Source organism: Odocoileus virginianus, chromosome 7 (assembly GCF_023699985.2).
Source record: "Odocoileus virginianus isolate 20LAN1187 ecotype Illinois chromosome 7, Ovbor_1.2, whole genome shotgun sequence".
NCBI classification, from domain to species: domain Eukaryota; kingdom Metazoa; phylum Chordata; class Mammalia; order Artiodactyla; family Cervidae; genus Odocoileus; species Odocoileus virginianus.
Genome location: NC_069680.1, coordinates 21,322,537 through 21,347,599, shown reverse-complemented (window position 1 = coordinate 21,347,599; position 25,063 = coordinate 21,322,537). Strand labels below are relative to the sequence as shown.

The window sequence follows — 25,063 nt, the reverse complement described above, 5'->3', positions numbered from 1 at the left end:
AGGAAGCCCCATATCATGCACAGTGCACAGTGTAGGCAGGCACTCACGTTTGTGTACTGGATGGAGGGTGTTTCTAACACACCCTGCCCCAAGTTATCTCAGAACGCACCTGCAGGGCTTCCCTGGGGGTCCAGTGGTTAACAACCTGTCTTGCAGTGCTAGGGACACCGGTTTGCTCTCTGGTCTGGGAAGATCCCACAGGCTGTGAAGCAACTAGGCCTGTGCTCTCGAGCCCTGAAGCTGAAACTACTGAAGTCTGTGCGCCTACAAGCCCATGCTCCACAAGAAGTCACCGCAGCGAGAGACCCTCACACAGCAATGAAGAGCAGCCTCTGCTCACCGCAACCAGAGAAAGCCTGCGTGCAGTGATGAAGACCCACCACAGCCAAAAATACATCTAAAAAAACCTGCACCTGTGGCTTTCAGTCTTCCCTAGGTCACAAAATGACAGTTATCTCCAAATTTGGTAAAAGGCGTTTCACCACAGCCTAGAAGGACAAAACCAGTCAAAATGATCTACCAGTCAGGTCCATGTAGCCACAAGTTTCTACTAAACAAAATGACAAATGTGCAAAGGCTCCAAGTGAAGATTCAGCCCCTGGTGGATGATACAGTAGTAATGGGAGGACATCTTTTCGAAGATGACACTTGGACCTTAGAGTCAGCTCCAGGAAGGGGGCGTGGAGGAGGACCCGGTAAGGAAAGAAGGGCCAAGCCAGGGTGGAAGGAGCCAGACTGCTTGAATATTCACATAGGCCTTTGGATAATCCCCAGGGGTCTGCATTTGCCAGGGAGGGTTTTTTCTTTAGTTTGGCTGGAGTGGGGAGAAAGGGCACAATTTATGCCTGAAAGTGCTGAATATCAAAATATTTCACTTTATTTCTGTATCATAAATTTGTTATTTCAACAGCTTTGATCATGAGCTAATACAGTAATACAAAAAAAAAAAAAAATGAGGGTGAAAAAGACGTTAGTATTCATTTTCATAAAGTGCAGATTTAATTTTCAATTGTTTGCCCCAGTAAACATCATTTCACTTCAAATCCTCCCCTGCCCCCACCCAAGAAGGGGCTGTTTCAAAATTTTTTCCTTAACAAATGTCTACCACCCAGGTTAAATGAAAGATCCAATAAAGAAAAGTTTTTTTGCAAACATTTTTCTGGTTAAGATTTTTGAGGACAAGAGTACTGAGTGAAAAGAGTAACCTGTCATAATTAATATGAACACATATAACGAGAACATAATTTAGACCCCCATGCTCATTTTGCAATTTTCAGGTCTCCAATTATGAAAATGGTACCTAACTAAACAAGAATGGATACCTTCACATGTGGCCAAATTATTTTTACTGACGTTGTTTGAAGACATTCTCTTGTTTTGGCCTTTACAAGAAGTTAATTCTCACAGTCCCTCACCAATTATATAAGGTTGCTGTTTCAGTCAGACAGACATTTATATTCAAAATGGGCTTCTCTTATGCTACTACATAAGGGCTAGCCTCTTTTTTCAAAAGAATATTGCTAGCAACTAGGTTAATTAAAGAGTACTCATGGCTTAAATTTGCCAAATGCTTACCTCTGCGACAGTATAAATATGGATTATTAAAGTTGTCTACTCAAGTATAAAATCTAGGCAAAACCCTTGTAATACAGGCAAAATATTCAGAGGCTAAGAAAAAAAAATTCTTTTACAAGAAAAGTGCAACTGCAGGGTCTTTTGAATGATCTTCTAGACAGTTCTGCAGAGAACTTAGTAGTTTGGCTCAGAAAGTAGAGTTCCTCATGAGGAATGAAAGTTCTTCCTAGAAGAATTCAAAGCAAAAGTTCAGGCAGCTTTCTGAAAATAAACCATTAGTTTGTGGTTACACAATGAGATAAACTGGAACTTATAATAATGAAGGCCTTCAGATTTGCTGCGATTTGCAGGAGAACTTGACAGAGCTGCTCTGCTCTTACCCAGGGATGTCGGGCTTTTATAAAGTTACATAGATAGGTGGTTACAGCACTTTGTAAACATTTGAAAGTAGGCATGAAATTAATCAGATAGGAGGAAATCAGAAGTGTTTTCATGTGTGTTTCAGTGCTTTTTCAGGTCAAATTACAATGCTTTCAAACAAAACATTAAAAATATAACATTTTCTTGGTTATTTCCAGTATTTTACATAGTTAATTGGATAATCGTGGTGCTAGGGCTTTAGATCAGTCAGTGATACATTCTGCCCACCGTCAGATTTTCAGCATTTGCTCCGCGGCGGCTAGGTGGTAGAGGAAGTTTTCTGTGGCTGGAGGAAACCGTCTTTGCTTTAGTGCCTCATAATTGAGCACTCGCTTTTCTCCATCATCCGAAACTTCTGAGAATGGAGCCAGGTTGGTGAAGATTTCTTTTGTTTTTAGGGAGATATCCTTTAACAGAACAGGAAAATATACAATACACTAGTGTCCAAAAATTTGAATAGCTCTCCAGAAATTTTCCTGCTATTTTTTAAGTTTATCAGACTAATTTTATTTATAAATTATAAAAAATGAAACAAATTTAAAACTACAAAAAATAAATGTCACAGCTAACTTTGCGCAGCAACAGTGGTAGGGGTGGGGGGAATATTTTAACCCTTTTTTTTTTTAAGTGCACAACTCAGTGGTGTTTTAAGTACTTTCATCATGTTGTGCTGCCATCACCACTACCCATTCCCAGAACTCTTTCATCATTCTAAACCAAAACTCCGTACACATTAAATAGTAACTCCCCACCCACCCCCGTAGACCTTGGCAATCACCATTAGTACAATGGTGATTTCTGCCTCTATGAACTTGCCTATTCTATAATAGGTACTAGTGGAATCAAAACATTTGTCCTTTTGTGACTGGCGTATTTCACTCAGCATAATGTTTTCAAGGTTCATACATGCTGGAGCACACGTCAGCACTTCATTGTAATGTTCCACCATATGTACACACCACATTTTGTTTATCCATCCATCCACTGATGAACATCTGGGTTGTTTTCACCTTTTGGCCATTGTGAATAATGCTACTATGGACATGGGTACATAAATATCTATTTGAGTTCCTGTTTTCAATTTTTAATATAGAACTACCAAATCTATATTAATGCCGTGTTTGGCTTTTTGAGGAACCTGCTATTGTTCTTAGAACAAATCTCTTCCCAGAGTCCCCTCCTGCCTGGGATGAGCAGCCCAGCACTCGCCACACAGGCTTTCCTTCCCCTTCACTGACTGACATTCCCTTTGGGTGGCTGAGGACTCAGCAGGTCTCACATTAAAGTCATGTCTCTTTCCTGGTTTGCTGACATCATTAATTCATTCGGATATTTCTGAATTCTGAATACACACCAGGCACTACATCATACATTATACTGAGCCGTCTACGGATCACTTTTAGTCCATGAAAAACACTGTAATTCAAAACTCAAATTTATACATTTCACCAACACTGCATTCACTCTAATGGTGATGGTGGAATGGGTGGGTAACGACCATCTGTCCAGGAGGAGAGTCTCAAGAGCCTGAGTTCTCAGGACAAAACCCATCCACCCCTCCAGGCCACAGCTGGGCGGGCCACCAGCATTGAAGAGAAAGGCGCTGCTGGCGAGTGCCCACCAAACCTATATCCCCTCTCACCACTTGCGGTTATATCTTCCACAATAACTGCTTGATTTTGGCACCAGCCCCCTGTATCTGTCTCTTCCTGGAGCCTGGTAACTGACTGGCTCATCTTCATCAGGCCCATCCTGAAGACCTCCTCTGAGCAGCTGCCCATGGGCCTCCCTAGTCACTCCACTCTGTTCACGTGGACAGCAGATAACCTGCTGCTGCCAAAAGATGCCTTTTCGGGACCCCGTCGGTGGGAAGATGAAGGCATTACCTGTATAACTTGGCTGTCTGACTTCTCTGGATCTTCTGCCGACTGGACAATTAACTGACCAATTTCTTTATGCAGTTTGCCCATTGTCATGGCCTCTGGTGAAATCAAGAAGAATATGTTATGTGAACGTTTAGACATTTACAAAATGAAAAATAATCATCTACATGACAATCCAAATTACTGTACAGAGGAGATTCTGAAAAAACAACTGACAAGCCCCCACATCTCCATCCTGTTACTACACATAGATGAGATGGCTGGATGGCATCACAGACTCAATGGACATGAGTTTGAGTAAGCTCCGGGAGTTGGTGATGAACAGGGAGGCCTGACGTGCTGCAGTCCATGGGGTCGTAAAGAGTCGGACATGACTGACTGAGTTGACTACACACAAATAGGACGACACAACAGGAGCTAAGGCATGATCATGATTTATATACTTCATGTCCAAAGTAAAAATACACCAATGCCAAACTAAAATTCTGGTAAGAATTTTTATTTTTCTTTCTAGACAAAAACCTAATGAAAACTGACTACGTGTAGGTTGTGATTGTAAGCCAAGAGCCTGACTTTCCTGTCCATGGTTTCACAGGTGGGAATTCACGTTTATCTTTCTGGCAGGAATACTGTGGAAGCAGTGCTTCCTGTCAGTTCTGCAGAAGCATCTCAGCAGTCACAGCGTAAAGGCCACTAGGAATGAGGCAGGGCAGCAGCCTGGGTCACAGTAATTCTGGGCTGACCAAAAAGTTCCTTCAGATTCTTCTGCGACGAACTTTTTAGCCAACCCAATATCTACAGCAAGAAGGTTAACAGAGATTTCTGTTTTAACACTCAAAAGGGACAGACTCCACTGGGATAAGCCCATTTTATTGACTCAGAGCAGCAGCGGATAGCAGGGAGCGGCCACACTTTCTGGTCCAAATGCTTTAGCAGTTTCAGTGGCCCTGGCCACAGCTAGATTTCCACCACTCTGGCTTTACAAAAGGCAACATCTCCTAAAGACCTGATACCATATTTTGAATTTTTCACCATGAATATGTACTATGCTTGTAATTTCCAAGTGAACTAAAGTTTTAGTTCTATTAATTGGAGGTTGCTAGATAAAACCTCACATAATCAGAACCTACCTAACAAATATCCCTCAATGGATAGCATTCAGCTGCTCCCAATTTTCGGAGAAAAAGAAATGATAACACAAAAGTTGTTATCAGTAATTCTCATCTAAAACCAAGACTTCACAATGTCCTGGGCTCAAAATGTATAAAACCCCAATCTTTTCTTCTTCATGCAGCTGTAATTTAGGATGATTTACAGTTTCCACAGGTGACCCTATGACACCAGAACACCCTTTCTTGGTCTTTAGCCCTCAAGAATATTCATTCCCTGGTGTTTACTGAGACACCGTTCAAAAAGATTTTCCACACAGGAGCCATACTCAACCCTTGTGCAGTGACAGACGTCTGCACACTCTCTGATACTTTGTCCTTCACGAGGTGGAGTCTAAATTCTTTTCCCTTAATGACCTGCTTTAACAAATAGAATACGGAGGCAGTGACGGTATGTGACCTCCCAGACTAGGTTGCAGAAGACCCTGTGGCCCCCTCTGTCTTGAATTACTGTTGGGGTGACCAGCAGTCACGTGCTGAGAACACTCACGCTGTCCCAGGGCAAGGCCCTGTGCTGAGGCCGCCTGTCCACAGCCATGTGAGCAAGCTTGGAAGGGATCCTCTTCGCCCCAGTTGAGCTTTCATTTGACTGCAGCCCTGCCAGTATCTTGATTAAAACCTCATGAGAGACCCTGAGCCAGAACCTCCTAGCTAAGTCTCTGCTAAATTCTTGCCCACCAAAACTTTGAGATAATAAGTATTTGGTGTTTTAAATCACAGAAAGTTTAGCAGTAATCTGTTATGCAGCAATAGATAACAAATACACCGTGTTTAAACAGAAAAGTGGAGAAACAAGATGAACAGACCATTGATCTTACATATATATATACATATATATATATATATACACACATATATATATATGTGTGTATATATATATATCATACAGTATAAGCACTCACATGTATCCTTAATGGTTAGGTCTACTAGAATGAGTGCTGTGTTCCAGACACAGAAAAATCCCTCCAGCACAACAGATGCATATTTAGTATTTAAATACTGAGAATCAGCCTAAAAAATACAACTGCTTGGCTTACCTCCAGTGTCAAAATCAGAGAAGAACAGAGAACTAACCTTTTGCGAGGGGGGCAATGGTGATCTCACTGTCTGCCAGATTCACAAACACATCGTACAGGTCTGATCTGTTGCTCACCTCCAAGTCCACAAATCCAGCGATGTAACCTGTGTTACAGGAAGGACCAGCGTTACTGGAGAAGGAGAAAATCACACTGTGAACATACCAAAACGGGAGTGAGTCTAAGAGTTCATCAGCTGCTTTTCTTCTCTGCGTTACTTATCCAGGGCATTTAAGCTGTATCTGTGGTATTTCTTAAGGTGACATTATCACCAACTGTCTGAAGAAACTCACACACCCCTCAGAATGTCCCCAAATTAGATTTTATGTCAAGGAAGAACACTGAAGTAAAGCATCAGCTTTTCACTTGTCACTATTTGGGTGAAGAATGACAGGAGGGAATTCCCTGGTGGTCCAGTGGTGAGGACTTGGTGCTTTCTCTGCTGGATCCCGGGTTCAATCCTTGGTTGGGGAACTAAGATCCCCCAGGTCATACTATGCAACCAAATAAAAAAAGAATGTCAGAGAAAACGTGTAGCAAGGATTCTCTTGACCACTGTCCCCTCCCAGGTCTCTGTCGCCAAGAAGTCACAGCCAAACACTCTGGTTCCTCAGGGATAGCATGGAAGAAATAGCATCATCGTCACCCCAACTTTAGATCAGATACAATAAACACTAAAGGAATCAAAGCAACTCAAGAATCAGCAGACTGGACTTCCGTGGTGGTCCAGTGGTTAGGAACCCACCTGCCAATGCAAGGGACATGGGTTTGACCCCTACTCCAGGAAGATTCCACATGCCATGGGCAACTAAGCCTGTGGGCCACCAACAACTGAAGCCTGTGTGCCCTCGAGCCCATGAGCCGCAACAAAAGAAGCCACCGCAATGAGAAGCCTGCGTACCGCAGCTGGAGAGTAAACCCCTCTCGCTGCAACTAGAGAAAGCCTGGGTGCAGCAGCGAAGATCCAGTACAGCCAAAAATAAATAAAAAAGAATTAGCAGACTTTTGGAACTGGTGTTAAAACAAAGGTTCCCTGACTTTTTAGATTTCACAGAAAATACAATTTTAAAAAATTGGGTTTTTTTGGACCAATTTTACTTTACCAAGTGAGGACGTTTAAAAAAACAATGGCAGTAACAAAAGCAAAAACTTACCAGAGAGCACCCAGACAAAGATTCCCTCAGGCATAAGAAAATGTGATATATGATGACCAAAATCATATGTCAAATATGATTCATAAAATCATTTCTATGATATATAAAATCATATATCAAATATTAAAAAAAAAAAAAGATACTGCAGATTCCTGGAGAGAGAGAACATTATTCAGTAAGTGTTCCTGAGCCAAGTTGCTACCCAGATTGGAAAAACTGAAATAGCGGAACTCACACCCTACCTACAAAAATAGTAATTCCAGGTAGATTAAAGGCTTAAATGGGGAAGAAAAAACTTTATAAATTTTTACAAAAAAATATAGGAGAATATCTTTTTACCTTTGGGATAGAAATTTTCTTAAACAAAATATAAAAGATAAAATCATAAGTCTAAAAACATCCCAACACATTAAGATTTCTATTCATCAAAAGATACCATGGGAGGAGACTACCTTGGTAGTCCAGTGGCTAAGTCTATGCTTCTACTGCAGGGGGTACAGGTTCGATCCCTGGTCAGGGGAACTAAGATCCCACAAGCCTTGAAACATGCCCCACTCCATAAAAAGGAAAATGAAAAAGGTGGTAACTTTCAGGTGATATAACAATTTTTTTTTATTTTATAGTTTTTATCATAGTTGATTTACAATGTTGTATTAGTTTCAGGTGTACAAATTTTTTTAATTAAAAAAACTTTTTAAGGGAAAAAAAACTTGCTGCATTTACCAAAGAAGTAATAAATAATCAGCATTCTCCTTGCTGCTGTGCTGTGCTTAGTCGCTCAGTCGCATCCAACTCTCTGCAACCCCATGGAGTGCAGCCCGCCAGGCTCCTTGGTCCATGGGGATTCTCCAGGCAAGAATACTGCAGTGGGTTGCCATGCCTTCCTCCAGGGAATCTTCCCAACCCAGGGACTGAACCCAGGTCTCCCACGTTGCAGGTGGATTTTTACTATCTGAGCTACCAGGAAAGCCCAACTTTCCCCTTAGGAATGCTCTAAAATAAAAACAAAAAAAAAATCCACCCCTTCCCTCCCCCCAAACAAACAACAACCCTGGTTAAAGCTGAGCTTCTCCTCCCCTGGGAGCCTGCTGCCTACCTGGGCACATCTGTAGGGCTTCCAGTTCATCGGCATCCAGGTGCACGTAGGAGTGAAGTATTGTCCAGTCCTGTCGATGCCATACCAGGGCAGGCAGAGTCCTGGGCAATCAAAGTGAGAACACAGATGGTTGCCAGCCCACCCCTGAGACTCCGCCCGTCCTGTTCCCTCTTCTTCTGGGGGAGGAAACTGGCTTCTAGATGCAGAAGGAGAACAAACTCACTGTGCCCCGACACTTCCAGGCTTCAGAGTAAACTAACACAGTGTTTTTGCTGTTTAGTTGCTCAGTCGTGTCTGACTCTTTGTGACCCCGTGAACTATAGCCCGCTAGGCTCCTCTGTCCATGGGATTTCCCAGGCAAGAAAACTGGAGTGGGTTGCCATTTCCTTCTCCAGGGGATCTTCCTGACCCAGGGATCGAACTCCCGAGTCTCCTGTATTGGCAGGTGGATTCTTTACCACTGAACCACCAGGGAAGCCCAAGTGTTTTAAACACCACTTTTTGGGTTAGATTACTGCAAAAAACTGAAGGTATTAGTTTCAAAAGATCTCCACGGTGGAAAGGAATGATGCTTTTAAAGTGCTCCCCCATGGTCCAGTGGTTAAGACTCTGCCTTCCACCGCAGGAGGTGCGGGTTCCATCCCTGCTTAGGGAGTATCCCATATGCCTCACAGGGCAGATGAAACAGTAACAACAATAATAATAAAGTGCTCTTCCCAATGCCCCACTCTGCAGACCACCACAGAGGTGGTCTGGGGGTAAAATCCAAAGTGGGCCCTGCAAGCAAGAAATATTTTTGAAGCCTCCCATTTCATATTTAAAATTCCAGCCAAACTTGCAAACTACTTTGTGTTTGTTTTTATATGAAAATAAGTTTTCTTAAAAAACTTCCAGTGAAACAGCCACTTCATTCAGGAAGAAGTATGTGTTGAATGCACCTGTGGTTTTGTGAACCCTCTGGTGGCCTACTAGATATCTCAGAAACTGAGGACACTCAGGTTTCAGAAACATAAATGTAGAGGAAGAGGGAAAATGGGCGGAGAAAGGCAGAATTTGGGAGTAAGAGCAGGATAACAATTCTGGTCCCATTACTGTGACCTGAGGCAATCACCATCCTAACAACCATAATCATTTCTAGAGTGCACACTATGAGCAAGGCATGTGCTAAGCATGTTACACAAATTATTTCCAATCCTTAAACCAAGCTTATGAGGTTGGTATTACCAGCTTCATTTCACAGATAAAGAAACTGAGGTGTAGAAACATTACACATCTTTTATGTGGTCACAAGGCTAAGAAGTCATCTCCCAGGACTTTACTGCAGGTTTTTCTGCCTAGCAAGCCTTGTTCCTTCTCAGTATCTAACCACTTAGCCTCCATCTGCTTATCTACAAACAGGGCAGTCACACCTCCTCCCAAGGTTCTTCTCATGAGTAAGTCCAATACATCTAAGTGACTTACACAATGCCTCACATACAGTGAATAGCATAAATGCTAGCTCCTCTGCTTTTACAAAAGAATCCAACAACAAATCTAAGTTAGATTTGGCAAAGAAAACAAAATTAATCTATATTTACTATATACATAAGAGTCTGTGATAAAACAGAATGGAAGAACAACTTGCCAAAAGCAGGGGTCGGGCAACTATGGCCCATGAGTATGCTGCCCTTCTTTGCACATAGGTTTTACCAGAACACAGTCGTGCTCATTCACTTATGCATGTGCTGTCCATAGCTGCTTTTGTGCAACCCATGGCAGTTGAGTAATTGGAACAGAAAGCATATGGCTACAAGGCTGATATCTACTCTCTGGCAAGGGAATGTCTGCAAACTTCCTGCTCCAAAATATTCATATTTCAAAATTTAAAGCAGAATCTGTTCAAACTCAGTGACCTTGAATACTAAATCTAAACCAAAGTGGTATTTCACCCCTAAGCTAACACGTCTTATACCAATGTGCAAAGCAACAGGGTCCAGTGACACAGAGGACCCCTAAGTGGCTGCCGACGAAGTTTACACTTTTTAATGATAAGAGATCATACCTGGTAAACTCCTGGACAGCTTCTATTTTGGGGTGATAGACGACAATTCTTTTCTTTAGCATCAGTGCTGTGTGTAAGATAACAGTTTCCATTCCAAACTGAGATACAATGTCTTAAAACAAAAGAAATTGTGAATGCATTAAACATTATATAAGGAAATCAAGTTTTTATCAGAAATAATTCTTATCACATGAATGCTCAATTATTTTCAATAGAGAATAAATTTCGGTAAATGTTATAAGTACGGAAGCACCTTAGTTGGTGGATGGGCGATGGGTGTTACGGTAGCTACCCCCACTCCCACAATGGACTGGACGCTGGGTGCAGAGGTGAAGCCAGATTCACAAGCAAGGGGAATTATATGAAGGGAATCACTGTCTTTGGGGTCGTGAAAGCCTAAGTTTAAGAAAAAAGGTTCACTGACTCCCCAAACCTACATACATATCACTGCACAAGTCCTTGTGAGACAGCTGGACAAACACCTGACACCTCAGCAGGGATGCTTAGACCATATGACACAGTGGGACTGGGGATGAGAACGAAGGCCAGCATCGCCCGCAGAATCCTCTTTCTTTCCTTGTTAAGGACACAAACTCTCGGCTCAGCTCTAAGCTGGACGTTCCAGCAAGGAAAGAGAGGCAGGGAGTTAGACTAGGAACTAGGGCAGGGGCTTTAGCTCCCTTCCGAGGAAGAGGTCACTGCTAAGATCTAAGGAAAGGAAAACGATGGAAATCAGTGGAGACTTCGACCTGCGAACTTCAGCACACCGATGAAAGAACTCTCTATAGACAGTTGGAATCATATGGAAAGAAACACCACACAAGTCTGCTTTCCTGACAGAGTTCTAACCACATAAGGAAATGGAGAACTACCTTCCCGCACAGGAAATAAATATCATGTAGATGAAAATATGTGGAAAGAGGAAATAACAGTCTAATGCAGACTGTCCTTGGCCTGGGGTTTTGTTGTTGTTGGGATGGATTTTTGTTTCTTTTTTCCATCTTTTTTTTTTTTACCTTTGATGGAACCTGCAAGGTATGCCTTTCGGGCATCAAAGTCCTTACTAAGGAAAGAGCCATTTTCTTCACTCTGGCATATCCCCTTCGTGAGAACTGCGATGTAGCTCTCCATCATCTTAACTGGGCTCCCGTGCTTCAGGTACATTCTGTGAAAAAGGACAAAAAGCAAGCGTGCTTCTAGTTAGCATGGACCACCTGGAGTAATGCACCAAGGCCAGGCATGGGTATGCTCTAGAGAACCTGAGCCAACTTGCTACCACACTTCTGAATGCCTGCATCTTTTCATGACACGGTTACTTCTATAAATTCACTTGGAAAATAAAACCACCACTGGAGAAACCTTCAACAGTTCTGTGCAGTCAGCTCTCGTTACATCTGGGGAGGCCAGCTGAGGTCCAGTTAGGCAGGAGAATGAACTAAGGACTTCCTGAGGCCCTGCTGTTCTCAAGAATACTGTATCCTTATCTGTCTTTATGTCTTACATTCACAGGTGGTGTCGTTGGGCACAGCAACTCTGTTTTATTGCTAGATTTCCTTTCGTAAGAAAGGAGTTTATGCATTGTCCACAGAGAAAGCAGCAATTAGTTGCAGAACATATATTTACTATTGGAGTTCTCAGAGGTAGCTATATTTAGATAATTAAGAAATCAAACTCCTCTAATCTCTGGTGATAAATACACACTAGATACATTCATTAAATTAAAAAGGTCCAGAAAATGCTGACAGGAAGCCGGCTATATTTACAGCTCACATATGAAATCAGGCCCCTCCCCTGCAATCTCTTCCTGTGAGAAACTAAACGTGAATTCTAGAGAAGCAGGTCTGGGTCTACTTGGGCATTTTAGTAGCTGAAGGGGTACAAAATTGGGATGAACATAAAATAACTCTTTAAGACAGATCACTTGAAAACTATATTTATTGTAAATTAAGTGAAAAAGAGCATGGGATTTAACTGCTTATTAAATTTCATCAACTGTCAGTGTTTTAAAATTATTTTTGTGCACACTGGGGAAAAAGAGGCAGAGGATAATGACTATGGTGAACTGTCTTGTATAGAAAACAGTCAACCCCATGAACTCATCCAATGCTTATAGATGAAGAAAACAGCTCCAGTAAGACATAAGGAAGGCTGCCCTGGGGTTCGGGGATCGGAAGGAAGAACTGGAAACTGGGAACTGGGGAAAACGGGGACTTAGACTTCACTGTACATGGTACACCCTTTGGTGTTATTTGCATTTCTTTTTACATTACCACCACCAAAGCAGAGCAGAAAACCAAACGGCACCATTAAAATGATTACATATTTAAAAAATAAAATATCGTTAAACAAATTAATTTAAAATTATAAAAAGGGGTCATGGCAGTGGGCCCAGATCCCACAGAGGGAATGGACCCAGCCATGAGGGGACTTCCCGGCCACTGTGTGCAGCGTGCTGTGAAGGGCACCTTCCCGCCATCAAAAAGTGCTTTTCTAACTAACACAACATTGTAAATCAACTATACCTTAGTAAAAATAAAAAAGGGAAAGTGAAGAAGTGTTTATCTGTGTGTGTGTAAAGAGGCACATGTGTCTGTGGGGAGAACGAGTGTGCATGCAGAGAGCACGTGGGTGCCAGGGCAAACACTTGAGGGTGTTGGTGGGGGCAGGCAGAGGAAGTGGCTGGCACCGCTCGAGTCCTCATTCCTCTCGTAACTGTGACAGGAGGAGAGAATTCAGAGTGTGACAATGTCACAGCACTGCACAAGCTGAGAAACCCTCTGGGGCTTCCTCCAGGGCAGGAAGTATGGTCTAAAGCGACCTGGCCTTCGGAGGCCCAGAATATTTCCCAGTGAATTCAACTGAGTAACCTAACCTTGACTCAATCAAATGAAATGGGAGCCCACTGTTTGTTCAAAAACGCCTCTGCAGTGTCTTTAGTTCATGGCTTCTGGACAGTGACCCTTCTAACACTTACAATCTCCCTTTGTGTCAGTGCCTTATTTGCAGACAACTCTGTATTCCACAGCGAGCCACACTCCTGGAATTTATCTCATGGAGAGCAAGAAGTTTTTCTTATCATAGCTGACTGCAAAAACAGTAAAACTTCATTTTGTCAAAATATAACTTAACTGTAACATTTAGGTCATGAGATGGTATTCTTACACTGTGTGTATGTGTGTGTATACATATATAAAAATGGCAAAAATGCAACCATTTATCAGGCTTATAGTGTGAAAAACAAAAACAACACCTATTATCCCGCCCCCATAAAAATCTACATATTGGATGTGAATCTGAGGGTAATACATAACACTGATAATTATAATTCTATCTAGTGACAATATTAGGAAAAAAAAAAGCAAAACCCAAAACCCTGCAAAAGTCTTGTTTAAAGAAAAAGATGATGTCTTTCACATATAAGAGATTTCATTAATTTCACTTGATACACTTATCAAGGCAAGAAAGCAAACTAGTATACTTCAGGTTAATTTTTTCAACAGTTGTGAAACTGAAGGAGTCCACTTGAATCATGATTAACCAGTTCATCAGTTTCTCAGCTCCTCAGAAATATTTTCCTGTCCTTAAGCATAATTCAAAATGCCTATCAGCCTTCCCCAAATGACTCCCACACACAGACTGACACAAATGAGCCAGCTCACCACTCCCATCCTAAGGAAAGTTCCAGCTTGGAAATGAGCAGAAGTAAAATACCAAAAGTGGCAAGTAACTCAAAATACCCAGCACCTACGACAGTTGTGCAAACTGCCTTTTCTCTCCCCATCTATCGTTTTCCCTGATAACAGGAGCAGTACCATGGAAGTAAGACAAAGTCCCTCTTTATAAAACAGTGTCCAAACAGAAGGCTGAAATATGCTTCCTCATGTAGAAATCTGCTACGTGACTATTGAGTAAGATCCTCATTTTTGTATATTAGCATTTAATACAGTTTTCATACAGACCTACACAATATCCTAGTGAAGGCGGCATATTTCTCTGGATTAAAATCTTTGGCGGTCAGAACAATAGAAAAATGAGTCACCTGTCCAAAACAAACAAAAAAAAGTACACTCTTTAAAGACACTTTAATAGAATTAATCTTTATTACTACATCCTAACAAGTCTCTTGTATAAGACAAACCAGCATTAAAAAGAAAAGACCAAAATGTAACAAGTCCTCACTTGCCTCTTTATACTTTTATGTGTATATTATTTACAAATATATATACACACATAAAAAATATTTTGTGTGTATATATATATACATAAAAATTATATATACATATATTTAATTTCCTTTTAGTTAGAATTCTTTTCCTCAAAAACATAAAAATATTTCAAATATCAGAAATGTGAGTTTTTATTTAAAACCCCTATCCTCATCAAAGCAGAATTAGGAATGCTATATCAGACCTACCACTTAGTGACTATTTTTCATTAATGAAATAGAAGGATGGAAAACAACATATATGTTTCAGTAAAAATCATACTGTTCCCCAAATATTCAATTCTCTGTAGGATGTTATATAGGCTAAAGGGCATTGCTATAACCTTCATTTATCTATATGCCTCTATTACTATACATACAAATTTCCGATCATCATATACCTATTATTCTCATTACTATATTTTTACAATTTACATTCTCTAATTATTAATCTCTGTTTTGTCTCAAACCTCTTATAGTTTCTAAACTGTTGCCTTCCTGTTACTTTAAACATAATTCCTTACATTTTAAGCTGGTATCCTGAACGTGCTTCACACCATCTGGTGACTGACTACAGAAATAGCCCCGAAATGCTAAAAGAAGTCTTCACCCAGAAACCGACCAGGGGCTCAGCCACTCCGTACCAATACTCTTTTCTCTGAAAAAACCTGCTGGTTATGCGGGACTAGGAAAGTCCAAAATGACCACATACGTACTGGCTTTTAGCCTGTCACCTTGATGGTGTCCATATCAAATGACACATACACAAAGTCTACTGAATACACAAAATTTCCTTACTTATCCTTTCTATTCTTAACATACCCTTATCAAACATAAACCACTAAAAAAGTTTTCTTAACCAGGATAATTATATCCTTTAAAATAGTTTTTAATTATGGAAAAATATTTCTTCCCACTATTAATCAAAGTCAAGGCTTTGAAAACCTTTCTACATTTCTACTCCATCCAAGTGTAACCTGGGAAAAGTGTCTGTATACCAATCGCGGGTCAATCAAACAATATATACCAACCAATATAATGATTGAGAGTGAAATGTGAAAGAGAACATTTCCAATTAAAATCATATATTTAATATTTTCCCAAAACATATTATGAATGAGGAAGTCTAAAGCTAAGGCTTATTGGAATAATCTTACATCACTTAAACTATTTCTCCATTTTGTTGACCCTCCTACAGTCATACCTTTTTCAAAATGGAAGAATCTGGAACTTCAACTGTTGTGATATAAAACCATGCTCTTCTGTACTGACCAAAGACAAAGGGATGGAGCAGTTTGTTTTCATCTGTAAGGCAGCATTTTCTCAGCAGCAGATTCCTTAAAGTAGCTGTGGTGGAAGGGTAACACCATACCCACAGAACTTCTCCATTTGTGTCCTTTTCTACGGTGGAAAGATGGTCACTGTGAGAATGTCAAACAGCGGCAAGGAAGTGAATTGATTGGTTACTTAGAAGCACTTCGTGGAATCAGTTTCAACACCCCATTTTACAAAGAAACCCAGAGCATGTGAGATCCCCCACCCCAAACCCCCAGTTCTCACCTACCTCTCCTGGTCCCATTAGCTACCTCTCCTCATCTCGAATTTTAGGTCACCTGAGTAAGAAGCTTTTCTAACAATTCATGAATGAAAACGTAGCTTTAGAGGTTTGGTAGGGTCTTCCCTATCTCCTCCCATACAAATTCTCATAAACTATAAGTTTATCTTACAATCTAGTTGGAAGTATGTTTAATAAATACATAGAAAGGGTTTGTTGAAAACTGGAAATTAAGAAAATAGAGAAATCTCTGTCATATCATGCTATGCACTGATAGTAAGAAGTCTATATTTAAAATTTTAATAATAATGGTTAAACAATCATACATGAAGTTTCACCACCAAAGTCAACACCTCAGTAACAAAACAGGAGCAATTTGCTAATAGAAACAACTCCAGGCAAAAAACAGCTTAAAATTTAGAGAAACAGTAACTGAACATATACCAGTAAAAATCCGGTTTTTCATCTACAGACTTAAAAAAACCCCAAAAAACCTTTATTATGAAAATGTCAAGTATAAAAAAAAAATTGAGAATGAGAAAATGAACCTTCATCACTCAGCTTCAGCAATTACCAACACCTGGTCCTCCTCCGGTCAGGAGGGGAAGGCGTTCCATTCACCCCCATTATTTTTAAGCCAATTCCCTTTTAAACTCATGTCAACATGAAATATTTTTTTTTAATGAATTGAAAATGCAGTAAGTCATCTTTTTCTTTGCTGATACCAGATAAAGTCAGAGTTTAATTCAGTCTTAACTCGAAAGTACCTTCAAGGACTAAGAAGCCTGAACAACAAAGATCGTTCGGTCGTGGGCGACTCTTTGCGACTCCATGGACTGTGTAGTCCATGGAATTCTCCAGGCCAGAATACTGGAGTGGGTAGCCTTTCCCTTCTCCAGGGGATCTTCCCAACCCAGGCATCGAACCCGGGTCTTCCGCATGGCGGGCTGATTCTTTGCCAGCTGAGCCACAAGGGAAGCCCAAGAACACTGGAGTGGAAGATGTCTTAGGTACTTAGGTTTTGTTTTGAACCAGTTTTAAAATCACATTAGAAATGAACACAGAATCTGTTCCCAGGCAAATGCACTCCTTTGAGACAGTGAAAATAATCAGCAACATTTAGCCACATTTCCACCAGTTTTGCTAAATCCAAGCAATATGCTTGTGCACTAGGGTTTAGGCATATATGAAAATCTCTGGAGAATATTTTTTCAAAGTACATGGCATGCAGGGAACCGACAGACATTCCCCTAAACCAACCCCGTGCTCACTGTCGCTATCGGCTGGACGTGCTTCAAAACCATTGCACAAGTCTCGGGCGTGCATTTCCTGCAGCTCGAAGATCCCAACGCACTTCCTCATCCATTGATTTACTCAAAAGAAACTGGGATTCCACCCACTATGATGATATTACATGTTACATGCACGACCTCCCTCTTCGGATGCAGGCATTCTCCCCTGGTATGAGGTGGGGCTCTGGGGCTGGACTGCAAGGGTCCCCATCCTGGGTCCACCACTTCCTAGTGTGCCTTCTTGCACAAATGAAACCCTGGGCCTCCATCTGCTCCGTGAAGTGGGCATCAAACATTAGCCAGACCCCCTGGAGCCGAGGTGAGAGTCAGACGGGAAACAATCGATGCAGAGCGCGCAGCACCCCGGGCCTGTAGCAGGCCGTCGCGTCTGGAAGCAGCTCGATCACATGACCGGGGCCAGCCGGGCGCCGGGCTAGCGCCCGTCTTCTGCCTCGCTCAGAGGAACCCCGGCCCTGCAGCCTCACATACGTGCGGCCTGCAAGCTGCCCTCGGCCTCATCGGGGCCTCGCCTGAGCAGCTCGGTCAGCCTTCATATCCAGGCTCGTCTGCAGCCCGGAGCGTCCAGGAGGACTCCCCTCATAGAATCCTGGAGGTCTCCGGGGTCCCCCCGCCTTGCCTCCCAGCCCGGGCAGGCCCCCAAACAAGGACGCGGGCGCACGGGTCCAGGGCTGCAAGCCCGGCCCCTGCGCCGAAGAGGTCGGGCCCACAGCCCCTAGCCCAGGCCCAACTTGGAGGGGGCCGCTCCCTCCCCACCGCTGGCGGTGCTGCGGGGCGCGGGAGCAGGGGTCGCCCGGGGCCCAGGCGGAGACGGAAATGGGTACGGGCCTGCGGGGCAGGGCGCCTGTGTCCTCACCGATCAGCCCGACTCCGAGCATCAGCTGAGTGTCCGCAGCCTCTGTAGCAGCCATTTTCCGTCGCAGCCGCCGCCGCCTCAGAGCGCGGAACCCAGCTCCCAGCCCGTAGGCCCCGCCCCTTACCCAGGCCACGCCCCTCTTCCCGACCCACCACCGCTCGCAGGCCCCACCCTTCAGGCCCCGTCCCCCGCCCTGAAAACACCCTTCCTCCTCCAGGAGCCGCCCCCCCGCCCTGGAGACACCTACTCCCTGACCCGCACTCCCGGACTTCCTGTCTCTCCACTCACTTTCGCCCCAGGCGCCTCACCCTCGAGTCCTGTCTCCTGTCTGTCATCCAGATCTTCATCCTCCGCCGCCTCAGTTCAGTTCGGTTCAGTCGCTCAGACGTGTCCGACTCCGCGACCCCACGGACTGCAGCACGCCAGGCCTCCCTGTCCATCACCAACTCCCGGAGTTTACTCAAACTCATGTCCATTGAATCGGTGATGCCATCCAACCATCTCATCCTCTGTCGTCCCCTTTTCCTCCCGCCATCAATCTTTCCTAGCATCAGGGTCTTTTCAAATGAGTCAGTTCTTCGCATCAGGTGGCCAAAGGATTGGAGTTTCAGCTTCAGCATCAGTCTTTCCAATGAATATTCAGGACTGATTTCCTTTAGGAAGGACTGGTTGGATCTCCTTGCAGTTTAAGGGACTCTCAAGAGTCTTCTCCAACCCCACAGTTCAAAAACATCAATTCTTTGGCGCTCAGCATTTTTTATAGTCCGACTCTCACATCCATACGTGACTACTGGAAAAACCATAGCTTTGACTAGACAGACCTTTGTTGGCAAAGTAATGTCTCTGCTTTTTAATATGCTATCTAGGTTGGTCATAACTTTTCTTCCAAGGAGCAAGCATCTTTTAATTTCATGGCTGCAGTCACCATCTGCAGTGATTTTGGAGCCCCCAAAAATAAAGTCTGTCACTGTTTCCCCATCTATTTGCATGAAGTGATGGGACCAGATGCCATGATCTTAGTTTTCTAAATGTTGAGTTTTAAGCCAACTTTTTCACTCTCCCCTTTCACTTTTATCCTCAACCCACCCTAATCTTCACTCTTCCCCTCAGGCTTTCCTCATTCTATCTCTGCCCTCTGGTCTGGCTCCAAAGAGGTGTCCTGAGGTTGGAGGGAAGGTCTCCCCATTCATTCACTGGCTTATTCATCCAGCCATCCCCAAACAAAAAAAAATAATTGAGGATTTCAACTGGCTTTGGAAATACAGGTTTGACCAAGACAGAGTATTCTAGTAGGGCACTTACTAAAACAGCCCAGAACTGATTCAAATGAATTCTTTTTAATGGCTGAGTAATATTCCATGGTGTATACGTACCACAGCTTCCTCATCCATTCGTCTGCTGATGGGCATCTAGGTTGCTTCCATGACCTGGCTATTATAAACAGTGCTGCGATGAACATTGGGGTGCATGTGTCTCTTTCTGAGATGGATGAAACTGGAGCCCATTATACAGAGCAAAGTAAGCCAGAAAGATAAAGACCATTACAGTATACTAACACATGTATACGGAATTTAGAAAGATGGTAACGATAACCCTATATGCAAAACAGAAAAAGAGACTCAGATGTATAGAACAGTCTGTGGACTCTGGGAGAAGGCGAGGGTGGGATGTTTCAAGAGAACAGCATCGAAACATGTATGTTATCTAGGGTGAAACAGATCACCAGCCCAGGTTGGGTGCATGAGACAAGTGCTCGGGCCTGGTGCACTGGGAAGACCCAGAGGGATCGGGTGGAGAGGGAGGTGGGAGGGGGGACCGGGATGGGGAATACATGTAAATCCATGGCTAATTCATTTCAATGTATGACAAAAACTACTGTAATGATGTAAAGTAATTAGCCTCCAACTAATAAAAATAAATGGAAAAAAAATAAAAAATAAAACAAACAAACTAAAACAGCCCAGAGTGATAAGCCTCTTGCAGTAAAATAGTGCTGTTTGTTAAAGAGTTGAATGGGCTTGTGGTGATCTGAAATGGGTATTAAGGAAGGCTTCCCTCAGGGATATTTGAACAAAGATCTGAATGATAGGAAGAAGCCAGACTATTTGGGTGGCTCCAGGATCCTTCCTTCTGAATTCTCTGTGTCTCCAAACCCAAATCACACAAAACTCATCAGGGAAGGATGCTTAGAGTCTAGTCTAGCCTGTGCGCTGGCGCTCAGTCATGCCAGACTGTCTGCCTTTACATGGACTGTAGCCCGCCCAGCTCCTCTGTCCATGGGGTTTCCCAGGCAAGAATACTGGAGTTGGTTGCTACCATTTCCTCCTCCAGGGGATCTCCCTAACCCAAGGATCCAACTTGAGTCTCTTGCATCTCATGCATTGAGATGCATTGGCAGGCAGATTCTTTATCACTTGGCACCACCTGGAAAGCCCTTGGAGTCTATAGGCAAACAATCCACTCTTCATCTCATTCGATCTTTTCAAAAAAAATTTTAATATGAAATATTTCATACATACGTACCAATCTAAGAAAAACTTAACAACTACCACCCAGCTTAAGAAATAAAGTATTACAGGGAGTTCCCTGGCGGTCCAATGGCAAAGACTCTGTGCTTCCAATGCAGGGGCCGAGGGTTCCATCCCAGGAAACTAAGATCCACATGCCAGTGAAGCCGGGTGGAAAAAAATAAACAAATAAAGTATTATAAATGTCCCATCACTTCATGACGAATAGATGGGGGAAAAGTGGAAACAATGACAGATTTTCTTTTCTTGGGCTTCAAAATCAAATGTGAAAATTAGCCAGTCAAAACAGTGGTACATAACAGAATGCTATGAAGCTATGAAGGAAAGTGAGGTGGAAGTATTTGTACTAACTCATTATATAATCCCATAAACGTTATCATTACAGTGCTGCTAATTCCCCAGGTGGCTCAGTGTTAAAGTATCTGCCTGGTAAAACTCTAAGTTCTGTGTGTAATTGTGTATGTATATAACATGTATAAGATGGGAGGGATGCACACCCAAGTGCTGACAATTGTTTCCTTAGAGGAGGAGCATGGGATCTGTGGGGATCGTGTGAAGGAAGGTTTGGGGCTGTAGATTGTATAATAAAAATACAAATATAAATATTTAGAAATGTTGTTCAGTCATTAAGTCCTATTCAACTCTTTGCAATCCCATGAACTGTAGCATGCCAGGCTTCCCTGTCCTTTACTATCTCATGTCCATCTAGTAAGTGATGCCATCCAACCATCTCATCCTCTGTTGCCCCCTTCTCCTCTTGCCCTCAATCTTTCCCAGCATACGGGTCTTTTCCAATGAGTCAGCTCTTTACATAAGGTAGCCAAAGTATTGGAGCTTCAACTTCAGTAACAGTCCTTCCAATGACTATTCAGGGTTGATTTCCTTTAGGATGGACTGGTCTGATCTCCTTGCTGACTATGGGACTCTCAAGAGCCCTCCGGCACCACAGTTCGAAAGCATCAATTCTTCAGCCCTCAGCCTTTTTTATGGTCCAACTCTGACATCCATACATGACTACTGGAAAAACCATCAGTTCAGTTCAGTTCAGTTGCTCAGTCGTGTCCAGCTCTTTGCGACCCAATGGACTGCAGCACGCCAGGCATCCCTGTCCATCACCAATTCCTGGAGCGTGCACAAACTCATGTCCATCAAGTCCGTGATGCCATCCAACCATCTCATCCTCTGTCGTCCCCTTCTCCTCCTTATGGAAAAACCATAGCTTTGATTATATGGACTTTGGGGGACAAAGTGATGTCTTTGTTTTTACCATACTATCTAGTTTTGTCAAAGCTTTTCCTCCAAGGAGCAAGTGTCTTTTAATTTTGTGGCTACAGTCACCATCCACAGTTATTTTGGAGCCCAAGAAAATAAAATCTGCCCCTGTTTCCACTTTTCCCCCATCTATTTGTCATGAAGTGATGGGACTGAATGCTATGATCTGTTTTTTGAATGTTGAATTTTAAGCCAGTTTTTTCACTCTCCTCTTTCACCTTCATAAAGAGGCTCTTTAGTGCCTGTTTGCTTTCTGCCATTAGAGTGATATCATCTGCTATCTGAGGTTGTTGCTATTTCTCCCAGCAACCTTGATTCCAGCTTGTGATTCATCTAGCCCTGCATTTTGCATGGTGTACTTTGCATATAAGTTCAATAAGCAGGGTGACAATATACAGCCTTGATGTACTCTTTTCCCAAATTTGAACCAGTCTGTTGTTCCGTGTCTGGTTCTAACTGTTGCTTTTTGACTGGCATACAGGTTTCTCAGGAGGCAGGTAGGGGTATAGTGCATAAATATATATATTTACAAATACTTACAAATTAGTATATTTAGTACATAAAAGCTTTAAATATGCTATCTGTAAGATCCATGTGCGGGTCAAGAAGCAACAGTTAGAACCCTGTGTGGAACAACTGATTGGTTCAAGACCGAGAAAGTAGTACGACAGGGCTGTCTGCTGTCACCCTGTATGTTTAACCTATACGCTGAGCACACCATGAGAAATGCTGGGCTGAATGAGTTATAAGATGGAATCAAGATAGGTGGGAGAAACATCAACAACCTCAGATATGTGGATGATTCCACTCTAATGGCAGAAAGCAAAGAGGAACTAAAGAGCCTCTTGATGAGGGTGAAGGAGAAGAGTGAAAGAGCCAGCTTAGGTCTAAATAGTAAAGCAACTAAGATCATGGCATCTGGCCCCATTACTGCATGGCAAATAGAAGGGGAAAAGGTGGAAGCAGTGACAGATTTCCACTTCTTGGACTCCAAAATCACTGTGGAAGGTGACTGCAACCATGAAATCAGAAGGCTTTGTTTCTTGGCAGGAAAGCGATGACAAACCTAGACAGTGTGTTGAAAAGCAGAGACATTACTCTGCTGACAAAGATCCATATAGTCAAGGCTATGGTCTTCCCAGTGGTTACGTATGGTTATAAGAGCTGGACTGTAAAGAAGGCTGAACGCCAAAGAATTGATGCCTTCAAACTGTGGTGCTGGAGAAGACTCCTGAAAGTTCCTTGGACAGCAAGGAGATTAAACCAGTCAATCTTAAGGGAGGTCAACCCTGAATATTCACTGGAAGGACTGATGGTGATGCTGAAGCTGAAGCTCCAGTATGTCGTTCATCTGATTTGAACAGACAACTCATTGGAAAAGTCCCTGTTGCTGGGAAAGATTGAGGGCAGAAGGATAAGAGGGTGTCAGAGGATAAGATGGCTGGACAGCATTACTGATGCAATAAACTTGAACTTGGGCAGACTCTGGGAGATGATGAGGGACAGGGAGGCCTGGCATGCTGCAGTCCAAGGGGTTGCAGAGAGTTGGACACGACTGGGTGACTAAACAACAGCAAAGGTCCATAACTAAAAATATAGAAAAAAATTCAAATGTTAGTAAAAGTGGTTTTCTTTAGGTAGATAAGACTATGGCAATTTTTTTCTCATGCTATTGCTTTTATTTCACAATTTAAAAAATGCTATTTTTCTTTGCATCCAGGAGTTCAAATTTTTAAATCTCTGAAATTGGGACACATCCTATAATTATAACTGGAAGTGTTTTTCTTCTTAATGGTACATAAAATGATGTGCTTAATCATTGATGGCATTTCTAGACTTGGTGAAACACAGTAAATAGAAAAAAAAATAAGAAAATTTGTTAAATCTGTATACCCCAGCTATCCTGTCTTTTCCACTTCACCACTTTGTTGAATCTTAAAGACACATTTAGCCCAAAATACATAATAATTGTGTGTGGTATTTGGGCTAACCAGTATTACCACACTAACTGGTATGGTATTTGGGTAACCAGTTTCCATTAAATTAACAAGAACGCAGAATCAGTAAGACTTGATTTCCTTTGCTCAGTGCACTAGCATCTGCAAAACAGACTGTGATGTGGACTAAAGGCTGGGGAGATGGAAGAGCACAGTTCTTATCTGTGACCATCTCACAGCAGGCGAGAAAGCAGAAGAGAGGGGACACAAGACCAGATCTATTGCTTCTGGGACATCAGATCTCGAGAGGCCAACTTGTGGAAAGAGAAAAAAGCCTCAGAGGTGGGCAGGATGAGAGCACAACCCCTGCTTGCCCTGTTCAGGTGGCTCTGCTATGGGCACCTTAAGTACTTCCTCTAAGAGAGTTAGGGACAGCCCCCTGTGGCCAAGGCCCACGGGTGTCACCTTCGTCTCTAGCACATTCCGGAGGCATTCAGAATATAAATGAGGATGAGATGATGACAAGTAGATACTGAAACAAAGGACTGGAAGGAGATGATGGTATATACCAGGAGGGAAGGGGGACACAGGCTAGGGAGTGCAGAGGTTGTCTCTGCAAAGTGTGATTGGAATTTTCTCCCTCCTCTTTTACTTCCTGGTGTGGTCAGACCTGCCAGACAGGTTCTGCACAGTCAAGAGGAAGAAGCAGAGGGTGGAGAGAGGAGAGGCACCCCAACTTTTGGTGATAACCAAAAGTTATCACACTGGGTGTGGCAACACAAACTTGAGTTCTAATCCTAGCTTTGCCCCTCATAACTGTTAAATCAGTCTTCTCTGGGCTTGTTTTCTTAGTGATCAAATGGAGCCAATCTTATTTTCCTCTGTGTTTGTCTTAATAAGGGTTGAACCAAGAAAAATCTTTATGCTAATGTTATAGATAAGAGTAGCCTTGTGGAGAGAATGAACTAAACTATGGTGGCTGGAGTC

General features: G+C 42.7%; 1 protein-coding gene across 2 annotated transcripts; it reads right to left on the bottom strand.

The window, feature by feature from the left end:
* Nucleotides 1–976: 976 nt before the first annotated feature.
* Nucleotides 977–18,446, bottom strand: DENND10 (DENN domain containing 10). 2 transcript variants are annotated; one of them, XM_020895687.2, is made up of 9 exons: nt 18,340–18,446; nt 15,823–16,019; nt 14,374–14,453; nt 11,431–11,579; nt 10,415–10,526; nt 8,374–8,474; nt 6,122–6,229; nt 3,882–3,976; nt 977–2,402 (listed from the first exon to the last, which is right to left on the bottom strand). In XM_020895687.2, exons 1-9 carry the CDS (start codon nt 18,392–18,394, stop codon nt 2,226–2,228), a joined length of 1,074 nt encoding a protein of 357 aa, XP_020751346.1. In that variant the 5' UTR covers nt 18,395–18,446; the 3' UTR covers nt 977–2,225. The 2 variants fall into 2 exon arrangements, with proteins under 2 accessions (XP_020751346.1, XP_070326371.1); XM_070470270.1 differs by lacking the exons at nt 14,374–14,453; nt 18,340–18,446 and having other exon boundaries at nt 15,823–15,912.
* Between the last annotated feature and the right edge of the window lie 6,617 nt (nt 18,447–25,063).

Excerpts from the sequence above, each read along its gene's own strand:
- DENND10 (XM_020895687.2), bottom strand. The coding sequence starts at position 18,394 with ATGGCTGCTACAGAGGCTGCGGACACTCAGCTGATGCTCGGAGTCGGG. Across the intron at positions 11,580-14,373 it reads TTCACTAGGATATTGTGTAG|AATGTACCTGAAGCACGGGA; the intron begins GTCTGTATGAAA and ends CCTTTTTCACAG. Across the intron at positions 8,475-10,414 it reads GCTGTCCAGGAGTTTACCAG|GACTCTGCCTGCCCTGGTAT; the intron begins GTATGATCTCTT and ends TTGATTGCCCAG.